Source organism: Homarus americanus, unplaced genomic scaffold, assembly GCF_018991925.1.
Source record: "Homarus americanus isolate GMGI-L3 unplaced genomic scaffold, GMGI_Hamer_2.0 scaffold16558, whole genome shotgun sequence".
NCBI lineage: Eukaryota > Metazoa > Arthropoda > Malacostraca > Decapoda > Nephropidae > Homarus > Homarus americanus.
Window position 1 is genome coordinate 105,001 of NW_024722846.1, and position 23,165 is coordinate 128,165.

Genomic DNA, 23,165 nt, shown 5'->3' on the forward strand with positions numbered 1-23,165 from the left:
TAAGAAACAGGATGTACAAACCTTCTTTTTATTTCCCCAAAGCTTGAATGTTTTAGGAAGTGATAACTCGACAGGTCACCCCGTTCACCAGGTCCTCGTGGTAGACAGGTCACCCCGTCTAACCAGGTCCTCGTGGTAGACAGGTCACCCCGTCTAACCAGGTCCTCTTGGTAGACAGGTCACCCCCGTCTAACCAGGTTCTAGTGGTAGACAGGTCACCCCGTCTAACAAGGTCTCGTGGTAGACAGGTCATCCCCGTCTAACCAGGTCCTCGTGGTACACAGGTCACCCCCGTCTAACCAGGTCCTCCATGGTAGACAGGTCACCCCCATCCTAACAAGGTCCTCGTGGTAGACAGGTCACCCCCGTCTAACAAGGTCCTCGTGGTAGACAGGTCATCCCCGTCTAACCAGGTCCTCTTGGTAGACAGGTCATCCCCATCTAACAAGGTCCTCGTGGTAGACAGGTCACCCCCGTCTAACCAGGTCCTCGTGGTAGACAGGTCACCCCTCTAACCAGGTCCTCGTGGTAGACAGGTCACCCCCGTCTAACCAGGTCCTCGTGGTAGACAGGTCACCCCGTCTAACCAGGTCCTCGTGGTAGACAGGTCACCCCCATCTAACCAGGTCCTCGTGGTAGACAGGTCACCCCCGTCTAACCAGGTCCTCGTGGTGAACAGGTCACCCCGTCTAACCAGGTCCTCGTGGTAGACAGGTCACACCAGTCTAACCAGGTCCTGGTGGTAGACAGGTCACCCCGTCTAACCAGGTCCTCGTGGTAGACAGGTCACCCCCGTCTAACCAGGTCCTCGTGGTAGACAGGTCACACCCGTCTAACAAGGTCCTCGTGGTAGACAAGCCACCCCCATCTAACCAGGTCCTCGTGGTAGACAGGTCACCCCCGTCTAACAGGTCCTCGTGGTAGACATGTCACCCCGTCTAACCAGGTCCTCGTGGTGACAGGTCACCCCGTCTAACCAGGTCCTCGTGGTAGACAGGTCACCCCGATCTAACCAGGTCCTCGTGGTGACAGGTCACCCCCGTCTAACCAGGTCCTCTTGGTAGACAGGTCACCCCGTCTAACCAAGTCCTGGTGGTAGACAGGTCAGCCCCGTCTAACCAGGTCCTCGTGGTAGACAGGTCACCCCGTCTCACCAGGTCCTCCATGGTAGACAGGTCACCACCCGTCTAACCAGGTCCTCTTGGTGACATACCCCGTCTAACCAGGTCCTCGTGGTAGACAGGTCACCCCGTCTAACCAGGTCCTGGTGGTAGAAGGTCAGCCCCGTCTAACCAGGTCCTCGTGGTAGACAGGTCACCCCGTCTAACCAGGTCCTCGTGGTAGACAGGTCACCCCCGTCTAACCAGGTCCTCGTGGTAGACAGGTCACCCCCGTCTAACCAGGTCTCGTGGACAGGTCACCCCCGTCTAACCAGGTCTCGTGGTAGACAGGTCACCCCCGTCTAACCAGGTCCTCGTGGTGGACAGGTCACCCCGATCTAACCAGGTCCTCGTGGTAGACAGGTCACCCCAGTCTAACCAGGTCCTCGTGGTAGACAGGTCACCCCCGTCTAACAAGGTCCTCTCCATGGTAGACAGGTCACCCCATCTAACCAGGTCCTCGTGGTAGACAGGTCACCCCGTCTAACCAGGTCTCGTGGTGACAGGTCACCCCCGTCTAACCAGGTCTCGTGGTACAGGTCACCCGACGGTCCTCGTGGTAGACAAGTCACCCCGTCACCAGGTCTCGTGGTAGACAGGTCACCCCGTCTAACCAGTCCTCGTGGTAGACAGGTCACCCCGTCTAACAGGTCGTGGTAGACAGGTCACCCCGTCTAACCAGGTCCTCGTGGTAGACAGGTCACCCCGTCTAACAAGGTCCTCCATGGTAGACAGGTCACCCCATCTAACCAGGTCCTCGTGGTAGACAGGTCACCCCCGTCTAACAAGGTCCTCCATGGTAGACAGGTCACCCCATCTAACAGGTCCTCGTGGTAGACAGGTCACCCCCCTAACCAGGTCCTCGTGGTAGACAGGTCATCGCCCGTCTAACCAGTTCCTCGTGGTAGACAGGTCACCACCCCTCCCCAACAGTCAGGGTCAGTTAACATACTGTCACAGTCACATTCTCTTCATGAACTGATCTTAAATACAGTTAAATACGGTTATACGCTCTTTTTCAGTCAGCTACACTCACAGTCAGATACACTCACAGTCAGATACACTCACAGTCAGATACACTCACTCTCTGTCTCTCTCCACTCTCTGTCATCCCATTCTCTCTCTCGGCGGCGGTGGTGGTGGTGGTGGCGGTGGTGGTGGTGGTGGCAGCAGTGGTGGTGTTGGGCTGGTGGTGGTGGTGGTGGTGGTGGTGGTGGTGGTGGTGTTATATATATATCTGTCTATTTATCTCAATTACTCGTCTAATTAGCTCTCTTTTTTTTGTACCTCCACTATTTTTTGTCTCTTGTTATTTGTGTTTGTTGATTGATAAAAGATAATTATACTACAAAACAAAAACACTAAAGAAGAATATTACTGATAGGTATAAAAGTTTAGGTCTTGTATTTCGTGGTAATATTTCTGGCGTTAATAGTTCACTGGTTGACGTTAACTTATCAAAAATGTAAATGTTTACTCAATGTGTTCAATAATTCACTAAAGTACTGCGTTTGTTAGGTGAGGTAACTGTCACTTGTTTTTTGTAAGGGTCCTGTCTTGCTAGTTGTGCTAATTAATCCACTGATGTTAACTTGAAGTATTTGTTGTTCATATCGCATTAATTAACTCACAGGTATAAGCACTTTTAAGTCTCTCTATCTCTTTATTACTTTAGAAATAATAAAATTCTCGTAATATTTTTCTGACGTCAATAGAGTAGAATCATAAGACACAATAAACGACAGAATCTCTTAATGAAAAACAAATGCAATCTCGATCCCTTGCAATCTCGATCCCTTCTTCCCTCGTTCCGTCCCTCTTATAGGATGTTATGGTGTTGGTGTGTGGAATCGGAATCTCCTGGAGGTCATCTTCTCTCGACGCTCTTCTGCCGTGTTTTGTCTGCCAGATCCAGGCAAGAGGGGCACAAGGAACGACATTTAGGGCTCCCGGCGGAAGTAAAAAAGTTACGAATTTTCACGAGAATATACGATTTTTCCTGGAATTTGAGGACTTGTAGTACTCTCTGCAGGTGTTTTGGTTTTCAATATTTAACGACTTTTTTTTTTAATTAACGAGTGATATATTTCCAATTTTTTTTATATGACGAAAGAAATATGATTAAGTTGATTCTCCATATTGTCGACACGCAGACGTAAACCTGAGTCTCTCTACATGACAAACAAGACGGCGCGGTAAGAGACGGGCACTTCAGATAACGCCAAATACAACATAGATGAATACAAAATATAAAGGTTAATTTTCTATTTTATGATTATACTTAAAATATATCTTTCTCTTATCTGATACGTTATGTTATGTTATGTTATGTTATATGTTATACACTACTTACCTTTCTCATCCCACCTCCCATTCACTCTCTGTCTCTCTTTTTCTCTCATCCCTCCTCTCTCTCTCTCTCACACACAACACACACACACACACGTCTTCCCCCAATAAAAAAAACCCTCCCCATTTGTCTCAGGTGTTGGGTCTAGACAGCAGGAGCAGCAAGCAGGGAGGCAGCACGTCCATCACCAAGCAGAGATAAGCCAGTAACCACGTCAACTTGGCCAGTGGTTAAGCAGGCACTTAGGCGTGTAAGTGGACAGGTATATTTATATGTTGGTGAGTGGAACTTGTGGGATAATTGATGGGGGTGTAGGAGGGGATAGAGGGGTGTAGGGGAGAGGGGTGTGGGGAAGGGGTAGGAAGGATAAAGGAGGGGTGTGGGACAGGGGGAGGAGGGGTGATGGTGGTTGACTAATTAGAGGCACCAAGTGGACTCCGGTGTTGTTAGTTTAGGTTGTCTCACAGAAGGATAACAAGTGTACAGGTGTGTGTGTGTGTGTGTGTGTGTGTGTGTGTGTGTGTGTGATGTTTTGGCTTAACCTAACCGAACCTAACCACCCAAACCCACCCTAACCCACTCTAACCCACTCTAACCCAACCCAAACCCACTCTAACACCCAACCCACTAACTCATTCCCAACCCACCTTAACCCACTCTAACCAACCCAAACCACCCAAACGTCCTCTAACTCACCTAACTCACTCTAACCCACCCAAAATCTCTAACTCCACCTTACCACTCCACCCTAACCCACCTAACCCACCTCTAACCCACTTAACCCACCAACTCCACCCACCACTCTAACCTCACCTCACCAAAGGTCACGACACACCTGGACACACACACTTGACAGTCGTCAGCCTTCGTCCTGCCTAACACACTCCCACCGTCACACTCACCCACATAAACCAAGACTCATCACCCCGTCAACCCCCAGCAACTCTATAACTCCTCTTGATGTAGTGACCAATATACTCTACATAAGCTTAGTATACTGTAGTTTGTAGATTGTCGTAGTGGTTTGTTGATACACTTAAGTCTAGTTTATGTGTGTGTGTGTGTGTGTGTGTGTGTGTGTGTGTGTTCACTTAAAGTAAGATTCATCACCCCATCAATTTCGACCGTTTAAAATGCTTCTTGACGTGGTGTTAAATACATGTTGTATATATATATATATATATATATATATATATATATATATATATATATATATATATATATATATATATAGATATATAGATATACCTAGATCACCGCACCTACAGTGATTTACTTGTATATATATATATATATATATATATATATATATATATATATATATATATATATATATATATATATATATATACATACCAATACAATAGTTGATATATAAACACACACCGGCTGCAACTCTATTAATAAAACGTTTCTATTATTATTATTATTATTTATTATTACACACACACACACACACACACACAACTACCTTCACACATACTCCCAACACACACACACACACACACACACACACACACACACACACTACCTTCACACATACTCAACACACACACACACACACACACACACACACACACATCAAAGATTCAGCCACAGTAATGACCGTACAGCTCTACCCAGACGTCCGTACACAGATATATCCACTCGTATTAAGGAGTACATGAACGTGCCTAGTATAACAACGACCCCGTTATAAAAGCCGTAGCAGCGACACTAATTTTGGCTGAGTTAATTTGTTAAAACCATTGGTGTAACTTTTTTGGGGTGGTGGTCTGAAGGTGTGTGTGTGTGTGTGTGTGTGTTAGAGTGTGTGTGTGTGTGTGTTGAGGAGATGTGTGTGTGTGTGTGTGTGTGTTGGGAGATGTGTGTGTGTGTGTGTGTGTGTTGGGAGTATGTGTGTGTGTGTGTGTGTGTGTGTGTGTGTGTGTGTATTATATATTATTATAGGTGGTCGTAGTAGTTATTGTTGTTGTAGTAGTAGCAGTACTAGTAGTGGTAGTACCTAACTCAACACAGATAGGATAGCTACTTATGTATTAGGATATTTGAATTTAAGGTAATAAAATGGTGGCGAAGGTGTGGCTATTGGGCGATCACGCCATGGTCTGCAAGAAGGGGGGCTTCATATGCATGAGGCATGACGAGGTAAGGGATCTCACAGCAAATATGTTGAAGGAAATCTGCCGGGACGTCATGGTAGAACCGACCCTCCTTCCACTGGATGGTGAGATCTTCCAACACAGGACTTCAAACACATCTAACGAAGCCCGTGTGGACGTCAGTGCTCGAGGATTCTGGACGCGGGGACAGCGAGCTTTCTTCGACATCAGGATTTTTGATCCCATGGCCGCTTGTCACCGTAACCTAGCTCTCGATGCTGCACATAGGAGGAACGAGAACGACAAGAGAAGGCGTATGGGGAGAGAATTCAGAACATTGATCAAGGCAGCTTCACCTCTAGTGTTCACAACCTCTGTGGGATGGGCCCAAGTGCAAGATGTTTCTACGCCAGACTCGCGGAGTTGATCTCTGAACAGAAGCAGCAGCCCAGAAGTTATGTTACAGCCTGGATGAGATGTCGACTGTCCTTCTCTCTCCTTCGGTCGGCTTTGCTGCTCCTTCAGGGAACAGAGAGCTTCTGCCCCTACCCGACAACTGCTGCAGATATTGACTATGAGGCTACAGTCACTGAATGCCGCATAGATCTGCGGCTCAATTTAACACAGATAGGATAGCTTATTATGTATTAGGATATTTAATATTTAGGTAAATAAATGGTGCGAAGGTGTGCTATTGGGGAGGCTGAGGCCACGAAAAAAAAAAAAGTAGTTGTAGTCGTAGTAGTTGTTTGTTTGTAGTGGTATATTATTAATATTATTATTATTATTATTATTATTATTATTATTATTATTATTACAAATCTTCTTTTCCATTGCCTCAAGATATAGCATAGAAAAATTTATATTTATATTTATATTTATATTTATATATATATATATATATATATATATATATATATATATATATATATATATATATATATATATATATATATATATTATTCTAAGTATATTCCTTCTATATACAATACATATACCGTGTATATATCACATTCTTTTCCCCAATATAAGTAACACATTAGTATGACTTAAACCTCCCTAGAGTCCACAGAAGTGAGATCGTATCCCCTTCATGTAGTACCAAGATAATACTGTATAAGGTATTTAAACCTATGAAAATCTACCTAATCGTATCAACATGGCTTCTGACACTAATACGAAAAAAGTTTATATTTATTTTTCAGGGGCGATGCAGAAGCGGATTTAAAATATAGAGGTTTTGGTAATATATTTAAGGATGTAAACACGACCGAGCGTTCAAGTGTGATGTGTTTATGGAGATGTGATGCTCTTATGTCTCGACACATAATGTTTATAATGTCCACTTGGAGTTACTCAACGAAATGTGAACACGTTAAGTTGATGTAGGAATTTGTTGCAACTTCATGAGAGGGGTTTGTGTGAGGGGCGGAGGGGTAGGGAGAGGGAGGGGTGTTATGGTGAGGGGCAGGGGTTATGGTGAGGGGTGGGAGGGGTTATGGTGAGGGGTGGAGGGGTAGAGGGGAGGGGTTATAGTGAGGGGGAGGGTGTTATGGTGAGGGGCAGGGGTGTAGGTGAGGGGTGGAGGGGGTTATGGTGAGGGGTGAGGGGTAGGGGAGGGGAGGGGTTATAGGAGGGGAGGGGTTATAGGTGAGGGGAGGTGTTGGTGAGGGGGAGGATGTTATGGTGAGGGGTGGAGGGGGTTAGGTGAGAGGGAGGGGTAATGGTGAGGGGTGGAGGGGTTATGGTGAGGGGTGGAGGGGTTAGGAGAGAGGGAGGGGTGTTATGGTGAGGGGGGAGGGGTGTTATGGTGAGGGGCGGAGGGGTAGTGAGGGGTGGAGGGGTGGTGAGGGGTGGAGGGGTTATAGTGAGGGGTGGAGGGGTATGATGAGGGGTGGAGGGGTTATGGTGATGGGGAGGGGTGTTATGGTGAGGGGGTGGAGGGGGGTTAGGGGTGAGGGGTGGAGGGGTAGGGTGGGAGGGGAGGGGTAGGGAGGGGGAGGGGTAGGTGAGGGGTGGAGGGGTATGGTGAGGGTGGAGGGGGTTATGGTGAGGGGTGGAGGGGAAGGATGAGGTGGAGGGGGTTATGGGGAGGGAGGTGTATGGGAGGGGGGAGGGGGTTATAGTGAGGGGTGGAGGGGTTGGTGGTGAGGGTGGAGGGGGTTATGGTGAGGGTGGGAGGGGTTATAGTGAGGGGTGGAGGGGTGTTGGTGAAGAGGGGTGGAGGGGTTGAAGAGGGGTGGAGGGGTTTATGGTGAGGGGGAGGGGTGTTAGTGGTGAAGGTGGAGGGGTTATGGTGAGGGCGAGGGTCACAGGAGAGGGAGGGGTTTATGGTGAGGGGGAGGGGTTGGTGGGGTGAGGTGGAGGGGGGTTATAGTGAGGGGTGGGAAGGAGGGGGAGGGGAGGGGTGAGGGCGGAGGGGTAGTGAGGGGAGGGGTTAGTGGTGAGGGGTGGAGGGGGAGTGAGGGGTGGAGGGGTTATAGTGAGGGGGTGGGGGTGTTGGTGTGAGGGGGAGGGGTAGGGTGAGGGGAGGGGTAGGGTGTGAGGGGGAGGGGGTTATCGTGAGGTGAGGGGTTATAGTGAGGGGTGGAGGGGTGGTGAGGGGTGGAGGTGTTATGGTGAGGGGTGGAGGGGTTATGGTGAGGGGGGAGGGGTTATGGTGAGGGGGAGGGGTGAGGAGGGTGGAGGGGTTATAGTGAGGGGTGGAGGGTGTTATGGTGAGGGGTGGAGGGGGTTATGGTGAGGGTGGAGGTGATTATGGATGGGTACAATATGTACCTACCCACATTCTCCACCTTGTGATACCAACATTACTGGAGTGAATTATGAACTAGCAATTACCAGGCAACTGTCTGTCTGTCTGTCTGTCTGTCTTCTTTAATTGATATCTTTTTTCAACTTTTTCCCATTTTGTTTTTATTTTTACTTCACACACACACACACACACACACACACACACACACACACACACACACACACACACACACACACACACACACCATAAGAACAGGTCTGGACAGTACAAGTAACAGTAAACTCTGTATCATTTACCACATCAGTGTATTAGTGTGTTGCATCTCTCTCTCCCCCTTCCCCTCACTCTCTCCCTCCCCACCACCACCTCGTCACCACCTCTCTACAACCTAACAACCTACAACCTTAACACAACCCTGTTTTATATACATGTGCTGAATAACCTGATACATATATTTTGACATTTACTTAAAAAAAAAGTATTCTAATTTGACTTATTTTTCATTATTTTTATTTCGTGGTGTTTTTATACGTAATTTTAAGAGGTAATTTTTTATATATTTTTTAATGTTTTTCGACGTATTGTATCACGATTTAAGTTATTATGTGAATGTTTAATGGGAGGAAAAATAAGTTACTAGGGGTATAAATATGTTAAGATAAAGAGGTCTGTTAAACTCCCGTGAATGAAAGGAACATTCTTGCGGCGATAAGTTACGAGCTAAAGGGGGGTGAGGGATGAGGGGTGGGGGGAGGGGGGGTGGGGGGGAGGGGGATGGGGGAGGGAGGGGGAGAGGGGAGGGAGGGGAGAGGGGAGGGGGGGAGTTTTGTGTTGAGAGTATATAGTTAAGATAGTTCAGAGAAATTTACGTCACACACACACACACAGAGTTTATATTTATAATTATCTTCTGCAGAGTACCTTCAACCCTCTCCTTCCCTCAACCATCCCTCTCATCCTCCCTCTCCACCATCTCCCCTCATCCCCCATCCCTCTCATCCCTTCCACCACCAGAGTAGCACTGCAGATGAATGAACCTGTCACTCTCCCTCCCCACCTCCATATCCCCACCAGTCTACTCCCCTTCCTCCCCCACCTCCCCTACCTCTGTACTAATGTGTGTGTGTGTGTGTTAAGAAAATAAATACTGAGGAGATCGAGAATGAATGAAAGAAAGAGAGGAAGAATAACAGAATAACACACAGAGAATTAGAGAGAGAGAGAGAGAGAGAGAGAGAGACCGTATAAAAGACAGAGGAAGACGAGCAAGCCAAGACAGAAAAGAGGAGGAGAGGAAGAGGAGAGGGAAGAGGAAGAGGAGGAGGAGTAAGAGGAAGAGAAGGAGGAGATAGAGGAGGAGGAGGAGGAAGAGCGTGTGACAGGAGGTAACAGCAGGATGAACAAAAACAGCTCACGCCTCCTCCACTCCTTGAAGAATCTACAGGTTCACTCACACGTTGAAAATCCCGCCTGGAAATGCTATCAAAGAGGAGACGATGTTAGCGAGCTTCAGTTCCTTCTCCCAGCCCAGTGAAGCACAGCGACCCACCGTCATCGTCCGTCAGGCTATAATAATGGATGGATGGGGGTTCTCCACCTTCAGGAGCTATACCATGAACTCTAAGGTTTGATTCCCTTTATGGTATAAGATCACGTCTAGAGAAAAACACAAATAATCCCGTTTAGAATCGTCATAAAGGTTCATTTTTTGTTCTCAATGACGTAACGAAAGGCAGCGAGCCACATCATACGCCATTACGGTCTGTATATTCTGAGGCCGTTCATCACCTTCAGGAGATATTTAGTAGAGTTTTCATCCGTTTATGGAAGATTACGTGGATAGGTGGTGATTACGTGGATAGGTGGTGATTACGTGGATAGGTGGTGATTACGTGGATAGGTGGTGATTACGTGGATAGGTGGTGATTACGTGGATAGGTGGTGATTACGTGGATAGGTGGTGATTACGTGGATAGGTGGTGATTACGTGGATAGGGTGGTGATTACGTATAGGTGGTGATTACGTGGATAGGTGGTGACATGGATAGGTGGTGATTACGGGATAGGTGGTGATTATATAGGTGGTGATTACGTGGATAGGTGATTACGTGATAGGTGGTGATTACGTGGATAGGTGATGATTATGATAGGTGGTAACATGTGATAGGTGGTGATTACGTGATATGGTGATTACGTGGATAGGTGGTGATTACGTGATAGGTGGTGATTACGTGATAGGTGATGATTATGGATAGGTGGTGATTACGTGGAAGATACGTGATAGGTGGTGATTACGTGATAGGTGGTGATTACGGGATAGTGGATTACGTGGATAGGTGATGATATGTGGATAGGTGGTGATTACGTGATAGGGTGACGATTACGTGGATAGGTGGTGATTACGTGATAGGTGATGATTACGTGGATAGGTGAGATTACGTGGATAGGTATTACGTGATAGGTGATGTTCTTTTTGTTTCTGGTCTTCTAAGCCACTGACCATACCTGCAAACTCTCCTACACCAATTAATGGGGGTGAGGATTTTTCTGTCCATGGGAAAAAATATTCCAAGATTTTTATTTTTGTGAATATCTCATGAGTATACATATGGTGAGGGGAGGGGGGAGGGGAGGGAGGGGAGGGAGGGGAAGGAAGGAGGAGCAGGGAGGGAAGGGGGGAGAGGGAGGGAGGGAGGAAAGGAGGCTGGGAGCAGGAAGGGAGGGAGGGAGCAGGAGGAGGGGAGGAAAAGAGGCTGGGAGCAGGGAGGGAGGGAGGAAAAGAGCTGGGAGCAGGGAAGGAGAGAGGAAAGGAGGCAGGAAGGAGGCAGGCAGGGAGGAAGGAGGGAGGGAGAAAGGAGGCAGGGAGTAGGGAAGGAGGGAGGAAAGGAGCAGGGGCAGGGAGGGGAGGAAAGGAGGCAGGAAGGAGGCAACATGGAGGAAAGGATGCAGGGAAGGAGGCAGGCAGGGAGGAAAGGAGGCTGGGAGCAGGGAAGGAGGGAGGAAAGGATGCAGGGAAGGAGGCAGGGGAAGGAAAGGAGGCAGGGAGGAAAGGAGGGGGGGGGAAGGAGGGAGGAAAGGAGGCAGGAGCAGGGAAGGAGGGAGGAAAGGAGCAGGGAAGGAGGCAAGCATGGAGGAAAGGATGCAGGGAAGGAGGCAGGCAGGAGGAAGGAGGCTGGGAGCAGGGGGAGGGGAGGAAAGGATGCAGGGAAGGAGGCAGGCAGGGAGGAAAGAAGGCAAGGAGGAAAGGAGGCAGGGAGTAGGGAAGGAGGGAGGAAAGGAGACAGGGAGCAGGGAAGGAGGGAGGAAAGGAGGCAGGGAAGGAGGCAGGCAGGGAGGAAAGGAGGCAGGAAGCAGGGAGAGAAGCAAGGAGGGAGGCAGGGAAATTTTTCTGGGAGACGTTATAGAGTTAGACAGTCACCGTAAAACTCGTTTCTGGATTCAAGGATCAGAGTTGTTTTGAAATGCATAAACATGACGAGTCGAGTGATTTATTTAACCCATCGACACACTGGTAATGACTGTCCGTAGGTGTTTTGTGTGTACGTGGGTGTTTGAATGACTGTTTGTCCATTTTTCCAGTTCGATGACAGCTACGAGGCTTCGGGGTATTGGAATATGTGATTTATTCAAGGTTTTACTCGCTGGGAACTGACCGAATCTTCAATATTTATCGAGGTTCAGAAGGACACAATCTGCCTAATGTGTTCCGGGAGTTGGCAGATGTGAAGCTTATTGATGAAGCCTCTTGGTGAAGCTCTTGTATGAAGCTCCAGAAGCTTTCCTTACGAAGCCTCTGATGAAGCCTCTTGGTGAAGCCTACTGATAAAACCCCTTTAATAAACCCTCTAGTCCCCTGGTCCCTGGATGGACACATAAAATAAAGTAAAACCTCTTGTACACACCATAACCGAACGTCCACACACACGCACACAAAACCTAACCTAACCTAACCTAACCTAACCTATCGACCCGACAACACACGATATAGTCCAACCAGCGCTCCAGAGATCTCCAACTGCAGATGCTCAACATACCAGTACCGCTACTGAAAGTCTTTTTCTTTCATCTGCAAAAAATACGGGAAAAAATACCTAAGTGCCATGGGAAGAAGAGGAGGAGGAGGAGGAGGAGGAGGAGGAGGAGCAGGAGGAGGAGGAGCAGGAGGATAAGGAAAAGGAGGAGGAGGAGGGAGAAAGGAAGGAAGGAAGGGAAAGATTAACCAATGGACACAAGATAAACACAAGAGTTGATGTTTTAACTGTACTGTGGTCAAGGAACGACTCTGGGGCTATTAGTTGGGTTTGTTGACACTGTAGAGCGGTTACTCTGCTGTTACGTCAAATAAAAGAACGTCGTCCAATATTAGTAATTAATTCTTGTCGGGTTTTTGTAGTTATACCGTTATTATTTTTCAGGGTAGTTATTGCATCGGAATTATGACATTTAACTGGTTATTGGACTAAGACGGTCAATTGGTTCTGTATTAGTTTGAGATGAGAGAGAGAGAGAGAGAGAGAGAGAGAGAGAGAGAGAGAGAGAGAGAGAGAGAGAGAGAGACAGAGAGAGAGAGAGAGAAAGATGAGAGAGAGAGAGAGAGAGAGAGAGAGAGAGAGAGAGAGAGAGAGAGAGAGAGAGAGAGAGGGAGAGGGAGAGACAGCAGGATAGTGCGAGGGATGTGGGATGTTGGGACGGGGGCAGGAAGAGGGCAGCACCAGCAAGAGGAGGAGGAGGAGGAGAAGGTAGTGGAGGAGGAGGAGGAGGAAAACAAAAGAAGAACACAACAAAAAGAGAAGACGAAGGAGTCACCACTTCCTGGATCACCATCACCAATATCATCAACATGAGTCGTAGAGGATGCGAGAGTTGCTGGGTGTGTATTATCAACCCGTCACACAACCTATACGTGCCTCCACCCACTTGCATATTACGAGGCCTGTTGTCGCAAGATGGGTGGGGGATCGTCTGACACCGTGGTCCTCCTTCTCTCCGAGGTCGTGGCGCGTCCATCGTCGTGTGGGTAGTGTTGTGGGGGGGGGGGTCATCTTCCCAGCCTCCTTTGATGGTGATAATTTTGTTGTCTTCTTGTTGTCATTCTCAAGAGGGAGTAAAAAATCTTGGTGTTGCAAAGGTGATCGTCTAGCAATGTGATTTTCAGGTGGAGGGTCTTGGAATTATTTTAGTCGTTTTGTGGTATCTTCTTATGCCCTGTATTACACACGAGTCAGATCTTTTTTTTTAGTCGTTCTTGGTTGTCGTTCTCTGGTGGTGGTGGTGGAAAGGGTAGTCTGCATAATAGTCGTCCTGTAGAGGTTATTTGGTAGTTGAGCTTCTCCAGAGTACCTATGTGATTGATATCTTCAAGAGGTCGTCATTTTTGCTGTCTTTCGTGTCCAATCGAGGTCATCTAGTCGTTCTTTGTGTCGTCTTTTACCTCGTTAGTCTGTGATTCGTCCATCCGTCAGCACCTAAAAAAGCCCTCAGTCATTCGTCAGCACCTAAAGAAGCCCTCAGTCATTCGTCAGCACCTATAGAAGCCCTCAGTCATTCGTCAGCACCTATAGAAGCCCTCAGTCATTCGTCAGCACCTATAAAGCCCCAGTCAAGCACCCCCTCAGTCATTCGTGAGCACCTAAAGAAGCCCTCAGTCATTGAGTCAACACCTAAAGAAGCCCTCAGTCATTCGTCAGCACCTAAAAAGCCCTCAGTCATTCGTGAGCACCTAAAGAAGCCCTCAGTCATTCGTGAGCATCTAAAAGCCCCCAGTCATCAGCACCAAAAGAAGCCCTCAGTCATTGAGCACCTAAAGAAGCCCTCAGTCATTCGTGAGCACCGAAAGAAGCCCTCAGTCATTCGTGAGCACCTAAAGAAGCCCTCAGTCATTCAGTCATTCGTGAGCACCGAAAGAAGCCCTCAATCATTCGTGAGCACAAAAAGCCCTCAGTCATTCGTCAGCACCTAAAAAGCCCTCAATCATCGTCAGCACCTAAAGAAGCCCTCAGTCATCCGTCAACACCTAAAGCCCCCGGACATCCTGTCAACGCCTAAAAGCCCCGGTCATCCGTCAGCACCTAAAGACATCCTGTCAACACCTAAAGAAGCACCCATCCGTCAACACCTAAAGAAGCACCCGGTCATCCCGTCAACACCTAAAGAAGCCCCGGACATCCTGTCAACGCCTAAAGAAGCCCCGGTCATCCCGTCAGCACCAAAGAAGCACCCGGTCATCCTGTCAACCTCACATCCGTCAACACCTAAAAAGCACCCGGTCATCCGTCAACACCTAAAAAGTCATCCTGTCACACCTAAAGCACCCGGTCATCCCGTCAACACCTTTCATCCCGTCAACACCTAAAGAAGCACCCGGTCATCCCGTCAGCACCTAAAGAAGCACCCGGTCATCCCGTCAGCACCTAAAGAAGCACCCGGTCATCCCGTCAACACCCGAGTAAGACCTGAACTCATCATTATTCCCTCCGGTTGATCGTCGCCTGTGTGAATGAGCACTCCTCCCAGTGGGTGTTGTTGTGACACTCTGCACACCAACACCCACTGTGCACGTAGCCTCTGAGACACCTTCATCCCTCTCTTGACCTCTGTCGTCGTCGTTCTGATCATTCTAGACATTGCTCGTTCACATAACATTATCCTCTTCCATCAGTCCCCTTACGGCATCATCTGGTCATTAAATTCATGTTAAATTTATCTTTACATGCTCATAAAATGTTTCTTTTCTCTTCTTCGTTCTTTCAGTCATCATTCACTGTTCGATCTTCTTTTATGTTACTAATATATAATTATTATAGTCCTCTGCTTCCTGTTCATTGCCCCCATCATTCTTTCATTGCATCTCTACTCAGATCACTCGTTCTCTTAACATGAATGACTATCTCCTCCTTCTTCTCTTCCCATCCTCCTCATCCCCCCCACCTGTTCCTCATCTTACACCTCCCTCCCCCCCAGGATCTCCCTCCTTCCTCACCCCTCCCCCACACACACCTGAATGGCAGTCTCACCTTCAGCGCCACCACCACCAACTCGACCCTCCGTGACCGCCCTAAGGATTTGCAATAATTACTTTCAGCTACTGGTCCGGCCCTCTCAGGTACCCCGCGGGGACCACCACGGCTGTTGCCTCACACTAAGACGCTTAAAACTTTTCTAAAAACACGCGTATAATTTTTTAAGACGAGTTCTATCCTTATTTTTCTCCTCTAAAAACCAAAATTAATCTGCAGGTTTGGAGGAAATTTGTTGATTTGCAGGAGGAAGTTCTTGGAGTGTTGTTACGTTAGGATGGGTTCTCGTGAAGGGTGGCACAAGTGTTTCATTGTGGGTGAGGAGGAAGCTGGTGGTGGCTGCCGGCACGACTTGTGGTCGAGCACCCATCTGGCGGCAACCCGAGAGTCCCCTTGTCGAGGTCGCCGGTGACACGACCCCCTCCCCTCCCCTCCCCTCCCCTCCTTCCTCACACCCCACCCAATCCGTCCCCTCCTTCCTCACACCCCACCCACTCTCCTCTCTTCCCCCACCCCCCACCTTCCTCACCCCCTGCCCTCCCCCACCTTCCTCACCCCCTACCCCTTGAACCTCCTGTGCTACTGCAGGATGATGATGCTGTTCCTGCTGTGCTCTCTTGCTGAACTGGATGCCAATAGCTGCTGTTAGGTGAATGTCTGTTTCTGCTGCAGGAGATCTTAATGATGCTGTTGTTACTGTAGACAGACAGACACAGACAGACAGACAGACAGACAGAACTATAAAACTCGTTCACGCCTTTGAAAAACTAAAGGTATATAATCACAAAATAGCCTGGACTTTACAATTTACAAACACAAAAAAAAAAATAATAATAATTGGAATTTACGAGAAAAAAAAATATCCTCTCCCTCCCCCAACACCTGAGATATATAATTAATAAACAATAATTATCAGTTCACATTATTAAATTACTAAAAAAAATTATTTAATTAAGACAAATATGACGATAATTAAACACTACCCAATCACCGTATCCACTAATTACTTCAATCCATTAGAACCTTAGCAATAAATTAGTAAAATACCTTAATTACCCTCATTATTAAAAACACATTATATTATATCCAGACTACAGTAATTAGGACAATATAGAGTAAAGTATGATTTTCTAAGAACATATTTGTATCATTATTTTAGTATGATATTATATAAATTAGGCTTATTATCATTATAGTAATTATGTTAAGTAGACCTACAGTTTACATAAATTATATATATATATGTTTTGTTTACATAAAATACCAGTAATTTATTCATTTATTTACGTGTGGAAAGATCATCTACCTGCGCCATCTGTCGGTGTAGTAATGCACTGAGAGGATCATTTAGCCAATAGGAACACAACGCGCGAACATTCAGCCAATAGGAACACAACGCGCGAACATTCAGCCAATAGGAACACAACGCGCGAACATTCAGCCAATAGGAAAAGAGCATGAGGTAGAGAGTATGAAGAGTGGAGTTTTAATTGGCCCCTGTGTGATGAGAAGAACACAAACAAACTAAATTGACTGAATCGTGACCTCATCAATGCTCCGCCCACTCGTGACGTCATCTTCAAGTACCAAAACAACAACCTTCTAGTTATGTCTCGCTATCCTCTAATTGGCTGATTAATCCCGCTCTTGTTTCTGATGGCCTTAGCGTGTAGTTTTCGATATTCAGTAACCTTTTAGCAGTTATAAAGAGAAGAGAACATTGACAGTACACCTTTCACATATACTTAGACTTTAGCAAAGCATTTGACAGAGTACCACATCAGAGGCTTCTGAGAAAAATTAAGGCTCATGGTACCGAGGGGAAAGTTTCAAATTGGATAAAATCATGGCTCACCGATAGAACGCAGAGGGTCAGCGTAGATGGTGTTAAATCTGAGTGGGGCCGTGTAACCAGTGGGGTTCCCCAGGGATCAGTACTAGGCCCACTCTTGTTCATAATCTACATAAACGATTTAGATACTGGGATCAGCAGTGACATAAGCAAGTTTGCGGATGACACCAAAATAGGGCGGCAAATTAATTCAGGGCAGGATGCAAATGCATTACAGGAGGATCTAAATAAACTGCAGGGGTGGTCTGAAAAATGGCAAATGAAATTCAACACCAGCAAGTGCAGCGTACTTAATATTGGAAGAACAAATACTTATAATGTATACAGCCTGAACAACATCAACCTAGAGAAGTCGACTTGTGAAAGAGACCTAGGGGTACTTGTAAGCCCGGACCTACGGCCTAGAAAACAGTGCGTTAATGTTCGAAATAAGGCAAACAGAGTATTGGGTTTTATATCTAGAAGTGTAAGTAACAAGAGTGCAGAGGTCTTATTGCAACTATATCTTGCGCTAGTCAGGCCGCACCTCGATTATGCGGTTCAGTTCTGGTGCCCCTATTATAGAATGGATATAAATTCACTAGAGTCGGTGCAGCGAAGAATGACAAAAATGATTCAGGGACTTAGAAACCTTCCATATCAGGATAGGTTAAAGAAACTTAACTTGCATTCCCTAGAAAGACGAAGAGTGCGGGGAGATATGATACAAGTATTTAAGTGGGTGAAAGGAATCAATAAAGTTCTTATAATATCCGAGCAGGATATGACTCGAAGCAACGGATTTAAGTTGGATAAGTTTAGGTTTAGGAGGGAGATAGGAAGAAACTGGTTCACAAATAGGGTGGTGGACGAGTGGAACAAGCTTAGCAACTTTGTAGTAAGTGCGGGAACTCTGGAAAGTTTCAAAAGGAGGCTAGATAGATTCATGGATGATAGAGAGTGGTAGTAACCCTCGACAGGAGCTGCCATGCACAGGCCAACCGGCCTATTGCAGACTCCTTATTTTCTTATGTTCTTATGTTCTTATATACGTTGAGACATTGTTATGTACCTATTTGACATTTCATAACCGAATGACAGAACACATATCGAATGACATTCTAAAATAACTGTTCGTTCTTGCTAACAGAAATAATTGACTATCGGTTTATTGTTCACGTTTGTCAATTTCATAACCTTTTTGTCAATCATTTCTGTTAGCATGAACGAACAGTGTCTCAACGTATATGTGAAAAGGTGTGTTTTAAAAATTCCCTCCCACTCCCCTAAGTTATTTCACCTAATAATTAAACACCTTAACTCTATCTTTACAACAACAACAAAAATAATACTAATAATTACTTCTTATCTTACCACAAAAATAATAATAATAATTCGCGTCTTGTATGATAATCTAGGATACAAAATAGTGGATTATTTATTTAAGTACATAAGGAAAAATTCAATGACTGCCACCTACTGAGAATACAATATCCAATCACTTATAATACGAAAATAAATTAAAAATAACATTAAGAAAATTATGTTCCGGATATATCTTAATTAGTTAGATTATCTTAGTATTAATTACTCGACAACACCATTGTTCCTCGAACACTTTTACAGATTAGGACCCAAATTCGCCGCAAACAGAGAGAAGCTCGGGAAGCAGTCATCCCCCTGGACTCCCCGCCCACCTGGTACGATGTCCTCCGTAAACTTCCTGACCTCTCGTACGTCTACGGGAAAGGGTCGCGGAAAGGGGACGTGATTGCTGCCCGTATCATCATTGGGTATGACTTTGCTTGGGAGATTGGTATCCCCGCATCCCCTGAGCAACGCTCTTGTGCATTATGCAGAAGACCCGACAGCTGCACCCTCATCCACTACCTCCTAAGATGTCCCCACACACAACGCTTCCGTGACGCCTGCTGGACCACCACTCCACGACCCCCTGACGGAGACACGATGATCCTCCCCATACTGGCCAGATATTTTGTAAAAAACATTGATTATGTGTTAAAGGAATATCCTTCCTTCCTTAGGCTTTAGTAAGCCCCTTTATAATATTTATACTGTATATACTTTTCACACTTGCCAGATGCTTCTGGTGTCATTGTACAGGGGTACCTAGTGACAGCACTAGGATCCCGCTTCCTCGATCAAGGAATAAACAATTGAAATTGAAATTGAATTGACAATACCATAATTAATTACGTTCACTTAGCATCAATTACTCGACAATACCATAATTAGTTACGTTCACTTAGAATTAATGACTCGACAATACCTTAATTAGTTACGTTCACTTAGCATCAATTACTCGACAATACCATAATTAGTTACGTTCACTTAGAATTAATTACTCGACAATACCTTAATTAGTTACGTTCACTTAGCATTAATTACGACACAAAATTAACTCAAGAGATTAATTCAATATTTTATAATACTGTATCTTATTACTGACTGGCTGGTGAACGTTTATACTGGAAGGTCGAGTCCCGGTATATTTTTAACGACATTTTTTGTTTCTTGTATGATTCTGATTGCGTCTCTCTCTCTGTCTCTCTCTGTTTTGTTTGTCTGTCTATCTGTCTGTCTGTGTCTGTCTGTCTGTCTCTCTCTTTGTTTCTGTCTGTCTGTGTCTGTTTATCTGTCTGAACTCTCTCTCTCTCTCTCTCTCTCCATTACCCCAAATTACTGGAGGCTAATTTAAAAGGCATAGTTCTTCTGCCTGTAATCAAAAGAGGCCATTACACTTTAAACAGCCCATGACGAGTTCTTATTACACTGTTATCTAAATATTCATTCCACCAAGTTGATTAGAAGCCACAAAAACTGTAGCGGATGAGACAGATGATCAAATAATACCGCAAAAGGTAATACTTGTTCATTTTTGTAGAGGTAATACTGAGGAGGTTCTTGAGTGTGCGTGTAGTGAGCAGTTCTTATTATGTAGATACTTATATATGTACACACACACACACACACACACACACACAAGGTTTCATCAAAATCCTACCACAGACGTCTCATTAGTTTACAACTCAGAGGAACGAACAGAGAGCAGAACAAACAGACATACAGACGAACAGACAGAGGGGCTTCCCATGTCTCATCCAACCAAAATAAAAACTCATAATAGACTATAAGAGTTCCTTCATAGAGAGAGTTATTAAGAGGTGTTTAAATGTGAAGCGGTCCCAACACTCTACCTTCAGGTACACCACACACAAATAATAACCACAGGAATCTGACTTATCAACGAACTAAATAACAACTTTATGAGTTTTGTAAATAGAAAGTGATATTATATACTAGAAATCTCTCAATTAAGACTTACAAACAGACATACTCTCTCTCTCTCTCTCTCTCTCAGATCACAAACACACACACACATACACACACACACACACTATCTCAACTAAGACCTTGAAAGTCTTATATGGCAAGTCTTTTAAAATATTAAGGCTGTGTGTGTGTGTGTGTGTGTGTGTGTGTCAGACTGTTAGTATATATTGTCTTAATCCAGGCCATAGAAGGGTTTCAAACAGGAGGTGGAGGAGGAGGGTGAAGGGAGGCGTGCGAGGAAGGGAGGAAGGGGGGTGGGACTTAGTAGGTTATATACAAGGACATCACGTCTTGAGGTGTACACTGTGTGAGGTGGTCTCTAGCTTTATCTCTCTATCTCTATGTATCTGTCTCTTTGTCTGTTTAACTGCCTGGTTGTCGGTCTGTGTCTCTGTTACCTGTCCCTATCTATCTATCCTTTTGCTTTCTATACCTCTGTTTACATCTCTCACATCGCGTCTTTATTTTTCTCTATCGACAATTAACTCATTCTATCTCAAGGAAATGGAGGAGGAGGGAGAGGGAGAGAAGGGAGACAGGGGGGTAGAGGGGGTGAGGGGCCTGAAGGGGGTAGTATCGCCCTCACGTGTTCATCAAAGAGTCGTCACCAGTCAACTCACACCCTGCCCTCAGTAGCTACCACACACGTTCGACAAACTTTTCACAGCCCTCACACATAACATATTTATCACTCGGGCTTCAACAACACGCTAAACCCCAATCAAACAATAACACCGACCCGCTTATAGAACCCACTAAGGACTTTCACCCTTATGGTTATGAGGGACTTAGGGCTCTTCTAAACTAAGGAATCGCTCTTTCTTGATGCAGGCGATGTGTCGGGATAGCGATGGAATATTAACTCAATGGGCTTATATACCAGGTGCAGTTTGGTAATCGCAAAAGGTCTCAGTCTTGGTGGGAATATGATATGGCAGGTGGGATTTTGATGGTCTTGTAAAGGAGGCGGTTGTTGGGAGGTGAGACTTGGTGTGGATCGGTGTTGTTGTTATGGAGATGGCCGGAGATATGTTTATATAACGAAGGTACTCTGATACAAGGTTGGGAGGGGGGGGGGGGTTGTGGTTACGAATTGGTGATAATGTTACGGTGGGTTATAGAAACAACAGATGGTAATTATGACAACTGAGGATTTGATTGGAATTAGTGACTGTCGTAATAAGGGATTAGACGCTAATCGGTGATCATATAGCAGTCGGCGATTGTATAAGATGTATGAATTGGAATGGAATCGGTAACTTGTATAAGGAAGTGTGACTCGATGCTGCTATAAATGTGAACCCAAGTAAGTCTCCATGGTAAGCGTTGGAGGTTAGAACATAATTCATACAGCAAAGGACAACACCGGAAGCAGAAACATTTCATGAGAGTCGTTCTTGTTGTGGGTGGAGATGGTCGACACAAGAACGACTGATGAAGAACAAAACCAGATTAAAGTCAATGGTATTTTGGAAGTCACATTTGATGCTAATACTGAGAATGGCGACTGGTGAATGCTGTACGCCTCTCCAACACTGTCATCTCCCCCTCTCTCCCTCTCTCTCCCCAACATCATCATCACTTCTCTCTCCAACACAGTCCTCTCCCTCCCTCCCTCCCTCCCTCCCTCCCCAGCACCATCAGCTCTCCCTCAGCACATCAGAACCACTCAACATCCAGCCTCCAGCACCACCTCAGCACTTCTGTCAATATCCGGCCCAGCACCCTGACCCCCCAGCAGGGAGGAGTCGAGACAGTACACCAACAGAGTCATTAGCCACTCATCTCTTTAATTACACGCTGGCCAATCCGGGCTCAGAATGTCAAGTGGTTTACGCGTGTAGTTTTAAACAAGCCATCTCACCTTGTTTGTCCAACCTGTTTGATCCCAATTAATCGTAATTGCACTTTGGAGTTACGTCAGCTGGTTGTTTGGCCTCTTTGGTTCGTCTGTCTTGTCTGTTTGTTTTACTTTCTTTATCTCTTCGCTTTATCTGCCTTTCTCTCTCCATCTGTCTGTCTGTTCGTCTGTCTGTCTGTTCATGTCTGTCTGTTTTTTCATCTTCTTCTTCTTCTCTCTCTCTCTCTCTCTCTCTCTGGATGAACATAATTGCTAGTAATTTATGATCACGTCAATAAAACTATCAGAAAGCATTTTGTTTTTTTTTACTCTTTTAAAAGTATTAGTTATATTATGACTTTAATTATATGTATAGTATTTTTTTCAGATTCCCGTAATTACTAAAATTCTACCTTAGTATATAATGAATAGACTTGTCATTATACTTAATATCCTCGTATATATCACTGTAGAAAATGATATAAAATAAGGGGTAGTTTTATATATTATTTATATAGTATTATGTATATATTGAGTTATATATTATCTTTCATTTTATTTAGAGGTGAATAATCTGAGTGAACGAACTAATACGTTAATTTTTTTTTAGTGTTTGTAATTTTGTTCATAATTCAACGTTCGTTTTTTTTGTTAATAATGAACAGGTGAACTGGTCTTGTCATCTGCATAAGTCATATTTTTTTTCTCTGTCTCTTACTTTAAAATTTTCTTACGAGTTATTACGACTCTTGAAACC

The 23,165-nt window shown here is 45.4% G+C and overlaps 1 protein-coding gene across 1 annotated transcript in view; it reads left to right on the top strand.

The window, feature by feature from the left end:
- Nucleotides 1-14,719, top strand: part of LOC121863165 (proteoglycan 4-like) — a 39,301-nt gene extending 24,582 nt beyond the window's left edge. The window contains exons 2-3 of the mRNA XM_042361652.1: nt 13,830-14,257; nt 14,348-14,719. Coding sequence (XP_042217586.1) covers nt 13,830-14,257; nt 14,348-14,719 — 800 coding nt within the window. The remainder of the gene's footprint in view (nt 1-13,829; nt 14,258-14,347) is intronic.
- The last annotated feature ends 8,446 nt before the right edge of the window (nt 14,720-23,165 follow it).